The following is a 14,965-nucleotide window of genomic DNA, read 5'->3' as shown; positions in this document are numbered from 1 at the left end:
AATAATAATAATAATAATAATAATAATAGTAGTAGTAGTAGTAGTAGTAGTAGTAATAGTAATAGTAATAATAGTAATAGTAATAGTAATAATAATAATAATAATAATAATAATAATAATAATAATAATAATAATAATAATAATAATAATCAGTCCTGTCAGAGCTCTCTCAGCTCCACCTCCCTCCCTCACAGGGCATCTGTTGTGGGGAGAGGAGGAGAAGGTGATTGTAAGCTTCATTTGGGCAGTGAAAAGCAAGACATAAAAACCAACTCTTCTTCTTCTTCGGCCTCTTCTTCCGCAGGGCATGGAGATTGTGCAGACGATGAACAGTGACCCAGGATTGGCAGTAGGTAGGAGCTGCTTTTCAACATATTGGCTTGGATCTCGGGGATGGCATGTGTGTCAGGGCTGGATTCCTCTCCCACCTCATCCCCACAGTCCACCGTGAACTTCACACTTCTGATTCTGGAGGCTGCAGGACTCAAGTTAACAAAAAGCTGGGCAGCCTGGGGGGGGGGCTGCAGAGAGGAGGGGGGAACAGAGGAAACCACCTCCCCCTTCTCTTTCCCTCAGCAGAAACTCTAGTGGCTCAGCCTGGCTGCCCCCTCCTCCCCACTGGGGTCTCCTCCGGTGGCTCTGGGAAATTTCTGGAGGTTTTTTTGAAGGGTTGTGCCTACAAAGGGTGGGATTTGGAGAGAAGAGGGGTTAAATGTCCTAGAGCCCACCTTCTAAAGTAGCTATTTTCTCCAGGGGATTGATCTCTGTCTCCTGGAGATCACTTGTACTTCCAGGAGATTGCCAGGCCCTGCCTGGAGGTTGGTAACCCTGTAAATCCCACTGTTGCCTCTTCCTGTCACTGCCACACAGACTTTCCTCAGCCCTGGCTAGTTCCTGAAGGGCCACAGTGGGAGGGCTTCTGGAGTTCTAGTCCCGCTGGTGGACCTCCTGATCGGGTTTTGGCCGCTGTGTCATGCAGTGTTGGATTGGATGGGTCATTGGCCTACTCTGGCATGGCTTCTCTTATGTCCTTGTGTCTGGGGCAGTGATAATCTGTACTCTTGGTGCCTGGGAGGGCCCCAGTGGGAGGCACTCCTGGTGTTCTGGCCCTGCCTCCTGAGGGCCCCTGGGCTTTGGCCACTGTGTGACACAGAGGATTGAACTGTGCCATTGGCCTGATCCAACAGGGCTTCTCTGATGTTCTCTTAATGGAGGTGGAGTCCATGGCAGGAACACTCATTGGAGCTCATGCAGATGGCAGGGACAGAGTGGTTCCCTTGTGATCCATCAGTACCTTTCTGATAGTGCTGCTCCAAGCAGTACGTTGGGTAGCTCAGCTGGAGAACCGTCCTTCCCCTTCCCAGCAAGATGTCCACTAACCCCTTACGTCCAATCCTGTGGCAGGGTACACAGCGTTCAACGGGGTCGACTTTGAAGGCACCTTCCATGTGAACACCATCACAGACGACGACTACGCGGGCTTCATCTTTGCCTACCAGGACAGCGCCAGCTTTTACGTGGTCATGTGGAAGCAAACGGAACAGGTGTACTGGCAGGGGACTCCCTTCCGGGCCAATGCCGAACCGGGCCTACAGCTGAAGGTCTGAGATCTTTCTCCTTCTGGCTCGCGTGCAATAGTTTTATCTGGCACCTGGAGTTTGCGGATTCGCAGGGGCAGAGGCAAGGGAGATGTAATCTGAGCAAGAAGGCCAAAGACCTATGGGATTGCTGTTTCCTTGCTAGGGATGCCAGCCTCCAGGTGGGACTTAAGGATCCCCTGTAATGACTGCTCATTTCCAGATTACAGTGATCAGCTCCACTGGAGAAAATGGCTACTTTGCAGGGTGGACTCCATAGCATTAGACTCCATCCCTCCCCACCCCAAATCCCACCCACTCCTGGCCCCACCCACAAAGTCTCCAGGTATTTTTCATCCAGAGCTGGCAACCATAGACCCGGGGATCCCTTGGAATTATAGCTCATCTCCAGGCAACGGAGGTCCGTTCCTCAGAGAAAATGGCTGCTTTAGAAGGTGGACTCCATAGTATTATAACTCTATTGGGGTCCCTCCACCCAATCCCACCCATTTCTGGCTCCACCCCCAAAGTTTCCAGGTATTTCCCAACCCAGAGCCGCCAACCCTATTCCTTGCACAGATTCCAGCCTCCCACGGCACCCTACCAAATGCTGGACGCAAATTTTAATTGCTTCAGACCAGCATGGCTACCACAACGGAATCTATAGTCATTTGGGAGAGCTTCAGATAGGAATGCCAACTTCCAAGTGGGATCTGGGGATCTACGGAATCACAGCTCCTCTCCAGACTGCTTTGGAGGATGGGTTGTTTGGCTTTGTTCCCCTCTGAGGTCCCTTTCCTCTCTTGGCTCCACCCCAGGAGTTTCTCAGCCTGGATCTGGCAACCATCCCTCTGCTTCTCCCGCTGGTGGAGGCAGAGAATCTCCAGCAATCTCCCCTAACTGGAATTGGCTTGCGAACTTTCTCCTGAAACGAATTTCGCAGAGAGCCAGCGTCGTGTTGTGGTTAAGAGTGGCAGCCTCTAATCTGGAGAACTGGGTTTGATTCCCCACTCCTCCTGGGTGACCTTGGTCAGTCGCAGTTCTCTTAAAGCTGTTCTCGCAGAGCAGTTCTCTCAGGGCTCTCTCAGTCCCACCTGCCTCACAGGGTGTCTGTTGTGGGGAGGGGGAGGGAAAGTTGTTTATAAGCTGCTTTGGGGCTCCTTCTGGTAGTGAACGTGCTAATTTATTGCAAAGTCTAGAAGTACAGAGTGGGTGTGGAACGCTGAAATGTCTCAATAAGTACTAGATGGTGACTGGATTTTTTTTCCCTTTCTGCCAGGCAGTGAAGTCAGCCACGGGCCCCGGTGAATACCTGCGTAATGCTCTTTGGCACACGGGGCACACCCCTGACCATGTGCGGCTGCTCTGGAAGGACCCGCGCAACGTGGGGTGGAAGGACAAAACCTCTTATCGCTGGCGTCTCCTGCACCGGCCTCAGGTGGGCTACATCAGGTGAGGAGGCAGGCTGCAGGGCTCACCTGCTGCAGGTATTTTCCCGTCTTGCTACCCTTTGCTTGCCTGGACACCTGAGTGGTGATTCGTGAGGGTCAGAAAGGTTTGTGTTCCTCCTGGTTCCGAAATCCTAGGCCAGGAATTCTGTTTCAAGGGGATCCATGAATATACCGGAGATGATGAATCAGCGCAGAATGGAGCATGCTAGCCTGAAATTTACAAAAAATATTTTTGAAATGCAATGGAATTCTTTAGTTTAAAAAAGCATGATAACAATATCCTTAATAGGAACAACAAGAATATCAATAAGAATAACCGCTGTTCTGCCAGGCCTGTGGTTGAGGCCTGACATAACGTCCAATTGGCTGGCTTCCCAAACAACTTCCACCTAATAGACATTTCATTGAAGATTATATTGTGTAGTTCCACACACACACACACACACACACACACACACACACACACAAATCTCTCCCTTGAGAGGGAGGAATTTATGAGCAATTTAGTTTCCTCTCCTCAGTTTTAATGTTTTTAAAGCCTAAGATCATTTAAATTCTATTTATATATAATTTGTATATTTTAGCTATTGTGAACCATCAGGGTGGGTGGGTGGATGGATGGATAGATGGATGAATGGATGGATAGATGGATAGATGGATAGATGGATAGATGGATAGATGGATAGATGATAGATAGATAGATAGATAGATAGATAGATAGATAGATAGATAGATAGATAGATAGATAGATAGATAGATAGATAGATAGATAGATAGATAGATAGATTGATTACTGGTACTGATACGATTATTTATGGAGGATAGGAGAATGATATAAGCCCCAAGGGGAAGGAAAGTGGGGTATAAATCAATTAAATACATCAATAAATGTATAGTAATTAATTTGGCTTTTATATTGCCCCTCTTGTGGCGCAGAGTGGTAAGGCAGCTGCCTGAAAGCTTTGCCCATGAGGTTGGGAGTTCGATCCCAGCAGCCGCCTCAAGGTTGACTCAGCCTTCCATCCTTCCGAGGTCGGTAAAATGAGTACCCAGCTTGCTGCTGGGGGGTAAACGGTAATGACTGGGGAAGGCACTGGCAAACCACCCCGTATTGACTCTGCCATGAAAACGCTGGAGGGCGTCACCCCAAGGGTCAGACATGACTTGGTGCTTGCACAGGGGATACCTTTACCTTTACCTTATTGCCCCTCTCTGCAAGCAGGCTCAGGACGGTTTACATAAATGGCAATTAAAAAATAGCCTTAAAATCAATGACCACATTAAAACATAATAAAATCCCATTAAAAAAAAAACTTCCCGTTCCCACCGGCACCAGTGTATGCCCCCAGCATTGTGTCGTGGTTAAGACCAGCAGCCTCTAATCTGGAGAACAAGGTTTGATTCCCCACTTCTCCTTCACGGGCAGCCAGTTGGGTGACTTTAGCCCGTCCCAGTTGTCTCAAGGCTCTCTCAGTCCCATCTGCCTCACAAGGTGCCTATTGAGGGGAGAGGAAGATAATTTTAAGACTCCTTAAAGTAGTCAAGAGTGGAGTACAACTAGAGAGGAAAATGAGGAAATAGAAAGGGCAGGAAAAATCACAAGCAGTTATAATAGCCTGGAGAGACAGTTGAGTCAAATGAAATTTTCTCATTCTTTACTATTTGAATAGCTAGTTCCCTCAACTGAAGCTGGGGTTGCTAGTTGGAGTGCTGGATTGTGTAATTTTTTAAAGACTTATTTTGTTTCTGATCAGCCCCTGTTGGGAAATAAGAAAAACACAAAGGGAGGTCACGGCCTCAGAACAGTTAAGGGCAGGATGTGTGTGTTATGCTGTAAACATACTTCTTGCAAACAATCACTTCAGCAAAGCTGAGGAATGGGAAGGCGATTGTAAGCCGCTTTGAGCCTCCTTCGGGTAGGGAATAGCGGCATATAAGAACCAACTCTTCTTCTTCTTCTTTCAGTATTATATACGGATGAATTAAAGGTTTGTGCATTGGAAGATTAGCCCCTCTCCCCCCCTTCTGTGTTATGCAGCTTGGCTCACTTGCGTGAGCTATCTGACTTAATGTTTGTGGCTTGTTGTAAAGGGTTTCCAACTCCAGGTTGGGAAATTCCTGAACCTTTAGGGATGCAGCCTAGATAAGGAGGGCTTTGGAGAGGGAAGAGTATAATGCTTTGGACTCTGAAGCAGCTATTTTCTCCACTATTTCTGAGAGCTGTGAGAGCCAGGCTGGTGTAGTGGTTAGAGTCAGCTAGGTAGCCATATTGGTCAGAATCAGTGGCGCCTTCAAGACCAACAAAGCTTAATTCTGGGTACAGGCGTTTGTGTGCCAGAATTAAACGTCGTTGATCTTAAAAGTAGTACCGGACTCAAACTTTGCTCTGATGGCCAAACTGCGGTTCTCCAGATGTCCATAGACTACAATTCCCATGAGCCCCCACCATGGACAACTGAAGAGGCACAGTTTGGCCACCCCCAATTTAGAGTGTCAGGCTACGATCTGGGAGAACCCACAGTGGAATCCTCAGCCTGCCACGGGAGCTCGCTGGGTGACCTGGGGCCAGCCGCACACTCTCAGCGTAGCCTACCTCACAGGGTTGTTGCGAGGCTAAAGTGGAGGGGAGGAGAATGATATAAGCCACTTTGGCTCTCTACTTGGGAGAAAAGTGGGAGCTAAAAAAAAATTAAGTAGACAAAATACATAAATGTCTGGAGACCAGTTTTAATCCCAGGAGTTCTCCGGGCCCCACCTGGCGATTGGCAACCCTTGGACTGAGGCAGCGTGGCCCTCTCATTCTGCAGAACGCGCCTCCCCCCTCCCCGACCTTCATGGCATGAGGGAGGGGCCAGGAAGGGACCCCCACTTTGGGCCTCTCCCTCTCCCCAGAGGCTCCATTCCTTGTTTAAAAATCTGTCCGGCCCTCGTTCGGGGTTGACAGCTACGAGAAGTGGGCAGGGTTTGTGTGTATTGATGCCGGGGGGGGGGGGGGGGGAAGCATGTTTGTGCAGCCCCGGAGGCTTCTGGGAAATTGTACCCCCCCCCCCCCAGCATCACCGCCCAATTCCCTTCCCTAAGAACCATTCACTTGTTGGGCCCCAAGGCCCATTGTCCTCATCGCCATGGCAACCCCAGTCCGGGTGGAATGCTTCGGCCTACCACAGGCCTTTTAAAATGCAAAGCGGCTAAACCAGGGGAAGGGGGGAGCCGGAGGGGGCAGAGGGGGAGGCGGCAGCCGGCCGGGGCCTGGGAACCTCTCTGCCTTCTCTGCATGACCATGAGAAAAAATGTTGGCTCCATCTCTTCTAAACACCTCCCCCCCCCCAAAAAAAAACCCACCCGTTTTGCACTTTTCACTTGTCTGGGATGGCTACTCCCGTTTCTCAGAGCTCTGTGGCTGACACGCTTGGACCAATGAAGCCGGCTGCTTGCAATAACCCTTCCAAAGTATCGTCCCGTGACCTTGAGAGAATTAGGAAGGAAGGTCTCTGGTTATGGGGTCGCCAGATCTGGGTTTGGGAAATAACCGGAGATTTGGGGGAGGCGGAGCCTAGGGGTGAGTTTCGGGATGGGGGGGTATAGTACCACAGAGGCTACCCCCCTCCCTCCCAAAGCAGCCATTTTTGGCAGAGGAACTGATCCCTGTCATTCGGAGATGAGGGACTGCTTATTTCCTTATGACCCCTGCAAAGCACTTTGCTCTGTGGGTATGAATCTATTGAGGGTCCCGGGCCACCGGGAAGCACACCTAGCCTTGACCAGGGCCAAGGCCTTTTCAGTACTGGCCCCTGCCAGGTGGAATGAGCTCCCGGAATTGCTGATAGCCCTGCCGGAATTGTCAGCTTTCCGCAGGGCCTGCAAGACGGAGCTCTTCCGCCAGGCTTTTGGTTGAGGCTGGGCTGCATACCGGGAAATAATATCAGGTCCTCCCCTGTGCTTGTACAATCTGGACCCCCAGGAGGGGGCCTACCATCGCCCCCAGACTTACATTGGATGGACACAGCTGGGAAAAGAAGGAATTGGAGGAATAGGGATTATCCGACCGCCATCTTTCGGTATTTTTCTGTTTTATCGGGTTTTTAGCTTGTATTTATAAGGTTATTGGGGAAGGCACTGGCAAACCACCCTGTATTGAGTCTGCCATGAAAACGCTAGAGGGCGTCACCCCAAGGGTCAGACATGACCTGGTGCTTGCTCAGGGGATACCTTTACCTTTACTATAAGATTATGCTTTTAACATTGTAAGCCCCCGTGAGCCAGCTTGTCTGGGAACGGCAGGATAAAAATTTAATAAATAAGAAATATTGTCATAACCCAAATGCTCCATGCCCACTAGGAGATGGGCAAACCATACTGGGTCACCACTTTAGGATCAACATCTATGTGGGGTCATTGGTGAAAGGAGGGTTGCCAACCTCCAGAAGGGCAAGCAAACAAGTTGGCCAAAGAGTAGAAGTAGAAATAATCAAAAAAGCCTTTAAGGCAGTGGTCCCCAACCTGCGGGCCGCGGCCCGGTGCCGGGCCACAAAGGCCATGGCACCGGGCCGCGGCTCCCTCTCCCCGCCCCGCCCCCGCAGTAAAAAACTTCCCAGGCCGCAAGCTTGCGGCCCGGGAAGCTTCTTACTGCGGGAGGCGGGGAGAGGGAATCAGGGCCGGGCCGCGCCTGTGCGGGCCACGCCCGCTCGGCCCGATCCGCGGGTGCGGCCCGATCCGTGGGCGCGGCCCTGGAAAGGTTGGGGACCACTGCTTTAAGGCACAAAACGGGGGGGGGGGGAAGGTTTTAATTTTAGTCCTATTACGTCCAATATTGTCTTTTTAAATGTCTTTTTTCAAACTCGAACTTTGCACTTGGGAGGCATGAACCCAAGGCAAAAATAAGGCTCATATTTTAAAGTTCTTATTGGAAACATTGATAATACAATCTTTATTTTTGTCTTGTCTTCATAGCTTAGGATTCCCCCCCCATGTGAAGTGCTTGATAAAGGTAAAGGTAAAGGTATCCCCTGTGCAAGCACCGGGTCATGTCTGACCCTTGGGGTGACGCCCTCCAGCGTTTTCATGGCAGACTCAATACGGGGTGGTTTGCCAGTGCCTTCCCCAGTCATTACCGTTTGCCCCCCAGCAAGCTGGGTCCTCATTTTACCGACCTCGGAAGGATGGAAGGCTGAGTCAACCTTGAGCCGGCTGCTGGGATCGAACTCCCAACCTCATGGGCAGACAGCTTCAGACAGCATTTCTGCTGCCTTATCACCCTGCGCCACAAGAGGCTCTTGAAGTGCTTGATAAAAGATACTTTAAAAAATTGGACTTAATAGGACTAAAATTCAAATGTTCTTTCGTTCTGTGCCTCAGACGGTGCTTTGATTATTTCCGCCCCCAGGAGGGGCTTGAAGAGCTGGAATCAAAACTTATCTCCAGACTACAGAGGCCTATTCCCCTGGAGGAAGTGGCTGGCTTGGAGGGCAGACTCTATGGCAGGGGTCGTCAAACTGCGGCCCTCCAGATGTCCATGGACTACAATTCCCATGAGCCCCTGCCAGCGAATGCTGGCAGGGGCTCATGGGAATTGTAGTCCATGGACATCTGGAGGGCCGCAGTTTGACCACCCCTGCTCTATGGTGTGATACCCTGCTGAGGCCCCTCCCCTCCCTTCTAGGCTCCACCCCCAAATCTCCTGGATTATTCCATCTCAGAGTCTGCAACCCTAGACAGCGTCCCCATACATTGGAAGCAACTTGACAGTCGATAACACGCACGCTGGTGGGCATACCAACAAGTCATTCCTTCCGAGCAAAAGCATGCCCACTGAGTAGCCCCTGTTAAAAGTGACAGCTTCAGAGCCTTTCCGTCGGACAAAGAATCACACCAAGTTTAGGAAAGAGCAAGGTTTATTTAACCTAAAACAGGGTTTGCAAAGCATCCAGAGCAGCCCAGTGCAGTCCCGGAACCACTCTGAGGTCTGCCTCGCAGGGCAGCTCATCTTAAGCACACACCTGACTCTGTCCAATTGGCCAGTAGGTCAATGGGCTCACACTCATCCTATCACGCTACACTTCTAAATTTCAATGTCTCCCTTCCTCCCCACATTAGTGTTCTGACTTTCGTTCTCCCTCCCTTCGGACTGTGCTCTTTCTTTCCTCCTTCCACCCCAAATGATGCTAAGCCTTCTGCTACAGTGTCTGTGCCCTTGCATCTTGTAACATACCAGCCTGAGTCTACTCCTATTTTTACTGTCTCTATCTCCTACGTGCTGGCCTTCTAGCATGTAATGCCTTCACACTGAGACAGAAGACTCCATTATTTTTTTAACACCCCCAAGGATTTTTCTTGCCCGCTAGCGATAAAAACTCCAACCTCGGTCGCCCGCTTGTTCTGTGCAGTGACATTCCCTCAATTCCGGTCTTCCTTGGCTCTGTCTCCCTTCACAGGGTGCTCCTGTATGAGGGTCCCCAGCTGGTGGCTGACTCAGGCGTGGTCATCGACACGACAATGCGCGGGGGCCGCCTGGGCGTGTTCTGCTTCTCCCAGGAAAACATCATATGGTCGAACCTGCAGTACCGCTGCAACGGTGAGGCTCGGGATACACGGAGGGAGGAATGCAGGGCGGGGGGTTGTGCTTGCGGGGGTTGGGGGGTGGGGATTCTTTGTGGGAAGCAATTTAACCTAGTTTATCACATCAAAATCACAAGATGTCATAGTCCCATTGTATACGGCACTGGTCAGACCACACCTGGAGTACTGTGTGCAGTTCTGGAGGCCTCACTTCAAGAAGGACGTAGATAAAATTGAAAGGGTACAGAGGAGAGCGACGAGGATGATCTGGGGCCAAGGGACCAAGCCCTATGAAGATAGGTTGAGGGACTTGGGAATGTTCAGCCTGGAGAAAAGGAGGTTGAGAGGGGACATGATAGCCCTCTTTAAGTATTTGAAAGGTTGTCACTTGGAGGAGGGCAGGAGGCTGTTTCTGTTGGCTGCAGAGGAGAGGACACGCAGTAATGGGTTTAAACTTCAAGTACAACGATATAGGCTAGATATCAGGAAAAAAATTTTCACAGTCAGAGTAGTTCAGCAGTGGAATAGGCTGCCTAAGGAGGTGGTGAGCTCCCCCTCACTGGCAGTCTTCAAGCAAAGGTTGGATGCACACTTTTCTTGGATGCTTTAGGATGCTTAGGGCTAATCCTGCGTTGAGCAGGGGGTTGGACTAGATGGCCTGCATGGCCCCTTCCAACTCTATGATTCTATAATTCTATGATTCTATGATCATGATGGTGATGTTATCCGTTCAGTGGTGTCCGACCCTTGGTAATTCTATAGGAAAGTTTTCGCCATATGTTTCTGTCAATGACCGCTTCTTTTAGTTGGTTCATGGTCTTCCCTGTATCGGCTTTGATCGTGTCGAGCCAGCGGATCCTTTGGCGACCACGTTTCCTTTTGCCGCGGACCATGCCGAGCATTAATGATTTTTCTAACAGGTTTGATCGCATGATGTGTCCAGAGTAAGTGAGCTTTAGCCATAGTTTATCATAGAATCAGAGTTGGAAGGGGCCATACAGGCCATCTAGTCCAACCCTTGCTTGATGCAGGATCAGCCCAAAGCATCCAGGATAATTATCTGTCCAGCTGCTAATTATTTGTCTAGCTGAAGAATGTCAGTGACGGGGAGCTCATCACTTCCTACGCAGGTGATTCCACTACTGAACTACTCGGACTCTGGACATTTCCCCCCCTGGTATCTAGCCAATATCGTTCTCCACGTAGTTTAAACCCATGACTGCAGGTCCTCTCCTCTGCTGCCAACAGGAACTGCTCCCTGCTCTTCTCCAAGTGACAGCCTTTCAGATCCTTCAAGAGAGCCATCCTGTCCCCTCTCAGCCTCCTCTTCTCTAGGCTGAACATTCCCAAGTCCCTCAGACTTTCCTCACAGGGCTTGGTCCCCAGCCCCCAGGTCATTCTCATCACTCTCCTCTGAACCCTCTTAATTTTGTCCACTTCCTTTTTGAAGTGTGGCCTTCAGAGCTGCTCATTGGACTCCAGATGGAGTCTGACCATATACCACATTGGTCACACTGGAACTATGACATATTGTCATATATAGTTTTTTTGGCCCAACAGATGGTTGGACCTTCTGGGATTAGAAATACTCCTTGAGGGCATTTGGGAATAATTGTGAATAGCGTTGCCATAAAACTTTGCCGGAGGTGGAACGAGGGATGCCAGCCTCCAGGTGGGACCTATAGATGCCCTTTAATTAAAGCTCTTCTTCAGACTGCAGAGATCAGTTCCCCTGGAGAAAATGGATACTTTGGAGGGTAGATTTGGCAATCCGACTCTCCCATTGACTATCTGTGGCCAGGCAGGACCTGGCAACTTTAAGTGGAATGGAAGTGCATGGGTTAACCATAGAAAAAAGCACTACTGTGTTTAGCTCTCACCATCTCCCCTGTAACAGGATAATTTATCCCAATGGTGTCATGTTACTGATTAAGCCACCCTTGTCCCCACATCCCTGGATGTTGCTGGCAAAGACGTGGAAAAGCACAATGTGTTGATATCATGACAAATGTTTTGGGGGGGGCATCACCAAAAAATGGGGGTCACTCTGGGGTGGGCTTCCTGCCTTGTGAAAGGAATTGGACAAGATGACCCTGGATATCCCTTCCAACTCTATGATTCTGTGTTTGTGAAAGAACGGCCTCCAAGCCAAGAGTGGATGGAGCGTGTCAGGCCCAGGCAACAGAAAGGCACAGGTATCATAGGAACAAACAGCAACAAAGGATCAGGGATGAAACTGGGAGTGGGCATTCACCAGGGAGGAAACAGGAAGCAAGCTTTGAATTGGAAGGAAGTTGGCATGATCTAGGAAGGAAATAGCCTAGGGAGGACAGGGACCTCAGAGGGGTACACGGCCACAGAGTCCACCTCCAAAGCATCCATTTTCTCCAGGGGAACTGACCTCTGTAGTCTGGAGAGGGGCTATAAATCCAGGGGAGCCCCAGGTCCTACCTGGAAGTTGAGTTTTTCCTTTAGCCTCAAGCAGAAAGGGGCTTTTGCAAATCTGAAATCATCCATGAATTCACATCCAACTTGGGCTGAACTGATGTCCACACTCCAACAAAATGCCAGCTCATACATCAATCCCTCCTGCTTCTCACCCATGTTTTGGGAGCAGGCAGGACAAAGAACAGGTCGCAGAGGGACCTGGCATGAGAACCACAATGGCCCAACAGGTAGATCCAACAGAAAGGGAAACTTTGGGGCTTCCTGACCAGGAGAATCCGCTAAAGCTTTCCTCAAGGAGCAAAATAAAAACTTTCAGCAAGTTGTTGGCTTTGAACTGGGACAGCTGAGTGCGGGAAGTTAGGGATGCCAGCCTCCAGGTGGGGCCTGGGGATCCCCTGGAATTATAGCTCCTCTCCAGACTACAGAGATCAGTTCCCATTGAGAAAACAGCTGCTTTGTACCCCACGGAGGCGCCACAAATTTTGTTAGCCTTGAAGGTTCCACTGAACTCTTGCTCTTTTCTGTTACTACAGACAGACTAACAGTCTGGGTTATATTTCATTTAAACATGTCTGTTTCTCCTGTTGAACGCTGGGTAATTATTTGTGGTCAAGGTGTCAGGCATTCCCATTTATTTGGACATTTTTGCTAGAGATTTAGGGCGGCTTACAAAAAAAATTAAAATATACAACATGTTTTAAATAGGTCTTGAAATTCTAAAATGCATAATGCCAATAAAGGTGCTAAGACTAAGACTAAAGTTCTAAAACTCATAATTCCAATTACATTTTTAATTAAACGTCTCCATACTTTTCAGAACTACAGTTCCCAAGGCTCCTTGCGGGGAAAGAAGGGACACTTCAACCTGTTTTCTTTCCATCATATAAAATCCTCCTTAAACTGGCTTCAGCCATTCCCACTCGCAGAACAAAGTTTGAGCCCAGAATAAAACTGGGTTGGACTTAAAAGTGCTGCCAGACTCAAACTTTGTCCTGCTGCTTCCGACCAACACGACCACCCACCCACCCACCCAAATCCCTCTCGCAGGTAAGAGGGGAAGGGATTTTTAAAATCGAGGAATCTCACTGAGCTACAGTTCCAGGGTTCTTGGGGGAAGCCGCGACAATTAATACTGGCATAAATCTGCTGTAAGATTGTAGTAGCAGAGGGAAGACAGCACAGTATGACCTGATCTTGTCAGATCTCAGAACCTAAGCTTGGATGGGGGACCACCAAGGAGGACTCTGCCGAGGAAGGCCATGGCAAACCACCTCTGGTTCTCCCTTTGAGAACCCGTGGTTAAGGTCACGTGTTGGAAGCAAAGCAGGGTCGGTACTTGGAAGGGAGCCCGCCAAGGTCTGCAGAGGAAGGCGACGGCAATCCACCTCTGCTTTTCCCCTTCCTCAAACCCCCCCTGCGAGGGTCACTATGAGTCGGCCGTGACTTGACAGCGCTGTACACACAAGCAAGGTTGTAGTGCAGATACCTTGTTTATAGGTGCTTGAAACGGGTTTCTGGGGCATTCCACAGCACAAAGGTAAATAACGTCACCCGCTAAACATCCTGTTAAGCTTCCCTTAAGGCAGGCTTTCTCAACCAGGGTTTCATGAAACCCAGGGGTTTCTTGACAGCCCTGGAAGAGTTTCCTGAATGGGTGGGAGTTAATTAGCTTTAATATGATTTTTTAAAATTTATTAAACATTTATTGGGTGATATAGGGTCATGCCGACCCGTTCCCCTCCTCCAATGGCCAATGATGGGCCTGGAGGGGGGTGGGGAGGGGAGGAGCCCCGGGTGGGCATATACTCAGCTCTGCTTCCTAACCATATTCTGCACGATTGTGCCACTTGTGGGGTTTCTTGAAGCCTGAAGAATGTTTCAGGAGTTTCTAAGTGGGAGAAAAGTTGAGAAAGGCTGACTTAAGGGAACCTATTCCCCCCCCCCCCCAGGTTGTTGCTAACCTAAATATTGTCAAAGCCAGGTTGAGCATCCCTCTCTCTTTCCATCACAGACACCGTCCCCGAGGACTTTGAGCCATTTCGGCGGATGCTACTGGAAGGGCCATGAAAGCACCGCTCTCCGTCACCCGTGCAAGATCAGGACATCTCTCCCCAAAGACTCCTTGATGGCTCATCCCAAAGTTGGGCATCCATCGCCCGCCTCTCTTTCACACACCAGGGACTGGGAAACTGACCGACCTCACCCTGCAGCAACCGGAGACCCCAAAGCTGCAAACCCAGCCTGGCAGTCTTGTCCGTGAGGTTTGCTAAAGCCACAGGATACAACCGAGGATTGTGGGGCAGCAAAGGCTCCAGCCAATAGAACGAGGCCTCTACCGAGCTCATTCCCTCGTGCTGCGGCCTCCCTCTTGAGTTTTGCTCCCTGTCTTTGGGAAACAATTTGCCCATAAAATTCTGGCTGTTTTTTTTTCTACCTTCTGTTGCTTGGATGGTTTCAGGGGAGGGGAGGGGAGGGGCTGGAAGCAATCTGGTCTGAATCCTATTTTCTGATTTGCCCCCGTTACTCCGAACCCCTTCTACCATTCTGAATGATCACCGTTTGGGCTGTTCCAGTCCTTGCAGAGTAGCCGTCAATAGAGGGCCCAGCCCTATATATCTGTTCCAGATTTCCAAGTCAGGTTGATACCAGGTTGAAAGTCATGGCTGCCTCTATGCTTCCCAAAGAACCCTGGGAAACGTAGTTTTGCGAGCACGGTAAGAATTTTCTTAAAGATCTCAAAACTTCTCCTCCTCGCAGATAACTACAGTCCCCAGGGTTCCTTGGGAATAACTGTGAACCAGGGATGGCAAAACTGTGGCTGTCCAGATGTCCATGGACTACAGTTCCCATGAGCCCCTGCAAGCATAGTCCATGGACATCTGGAGAGCCCGTTTGGCTGTTCCTGGTTTTAAACCCTTCCTATGGGAATATGCC

At 49.8% G+C, this 14,965-nt stretch overlaps 1 protein-coding gene across 1 annotated transcript in view; it reads left to right on the top strand.

Annotated features, from left to right (window-relative positions):
* THBS3 (thrombospondin 3) overlaps window positions 1-14,464 on the top strand; it is a 52,171-nt gene extending 37,707 nt beyond the window's left edge. The window contains exons 19-23 of the mRNA XM_077322303.1: window positions 305-353; window positions 1,405-1,601; window positions 2,857-3,029; window positions 9,460-9,599; window positions 14,043-14,464. Of these exons, the coding sequence (XP_077178418.1) occupies window positions 305-353; window positions 1,405-1,601; window positions 2,857-3,029; window positions 9,460-9,599; window positions 14,043-14,098 (615 nt within the window). The 3' untranslated portion in view covers window positions 14,099-14,464. The remainder of the gene's footprint in view (window positions 1-304; window positions 354-1,404; window positions 1,602-2,856; window positions 3,030-9,459; window positions 9,600-14,042) is intronic.
* Window positions 14,465-14,965: the final 501 nt, after the last annotated feature.

The sequence above is a fragment of the Paroedura picta genome, chromosome 1, assembly GCF_049243985.1.
Source record: "Paroedura picta isolate Pp20150507F chromosome 1, Ppicta_v3.0, whole genome shotgun sequence".
Taxonomy (NCBI): domain Eukaryota; kingdom Metazoa; phylum Chordata; class Lepidosauria; order Squamata; family Gekkonidae; genus Paroedura; species Paroedura picta.
Note: the sequence above shows the minus strand (reverse complement) of the source record. Positions and strands in the feature narration are given on the sequence as shown.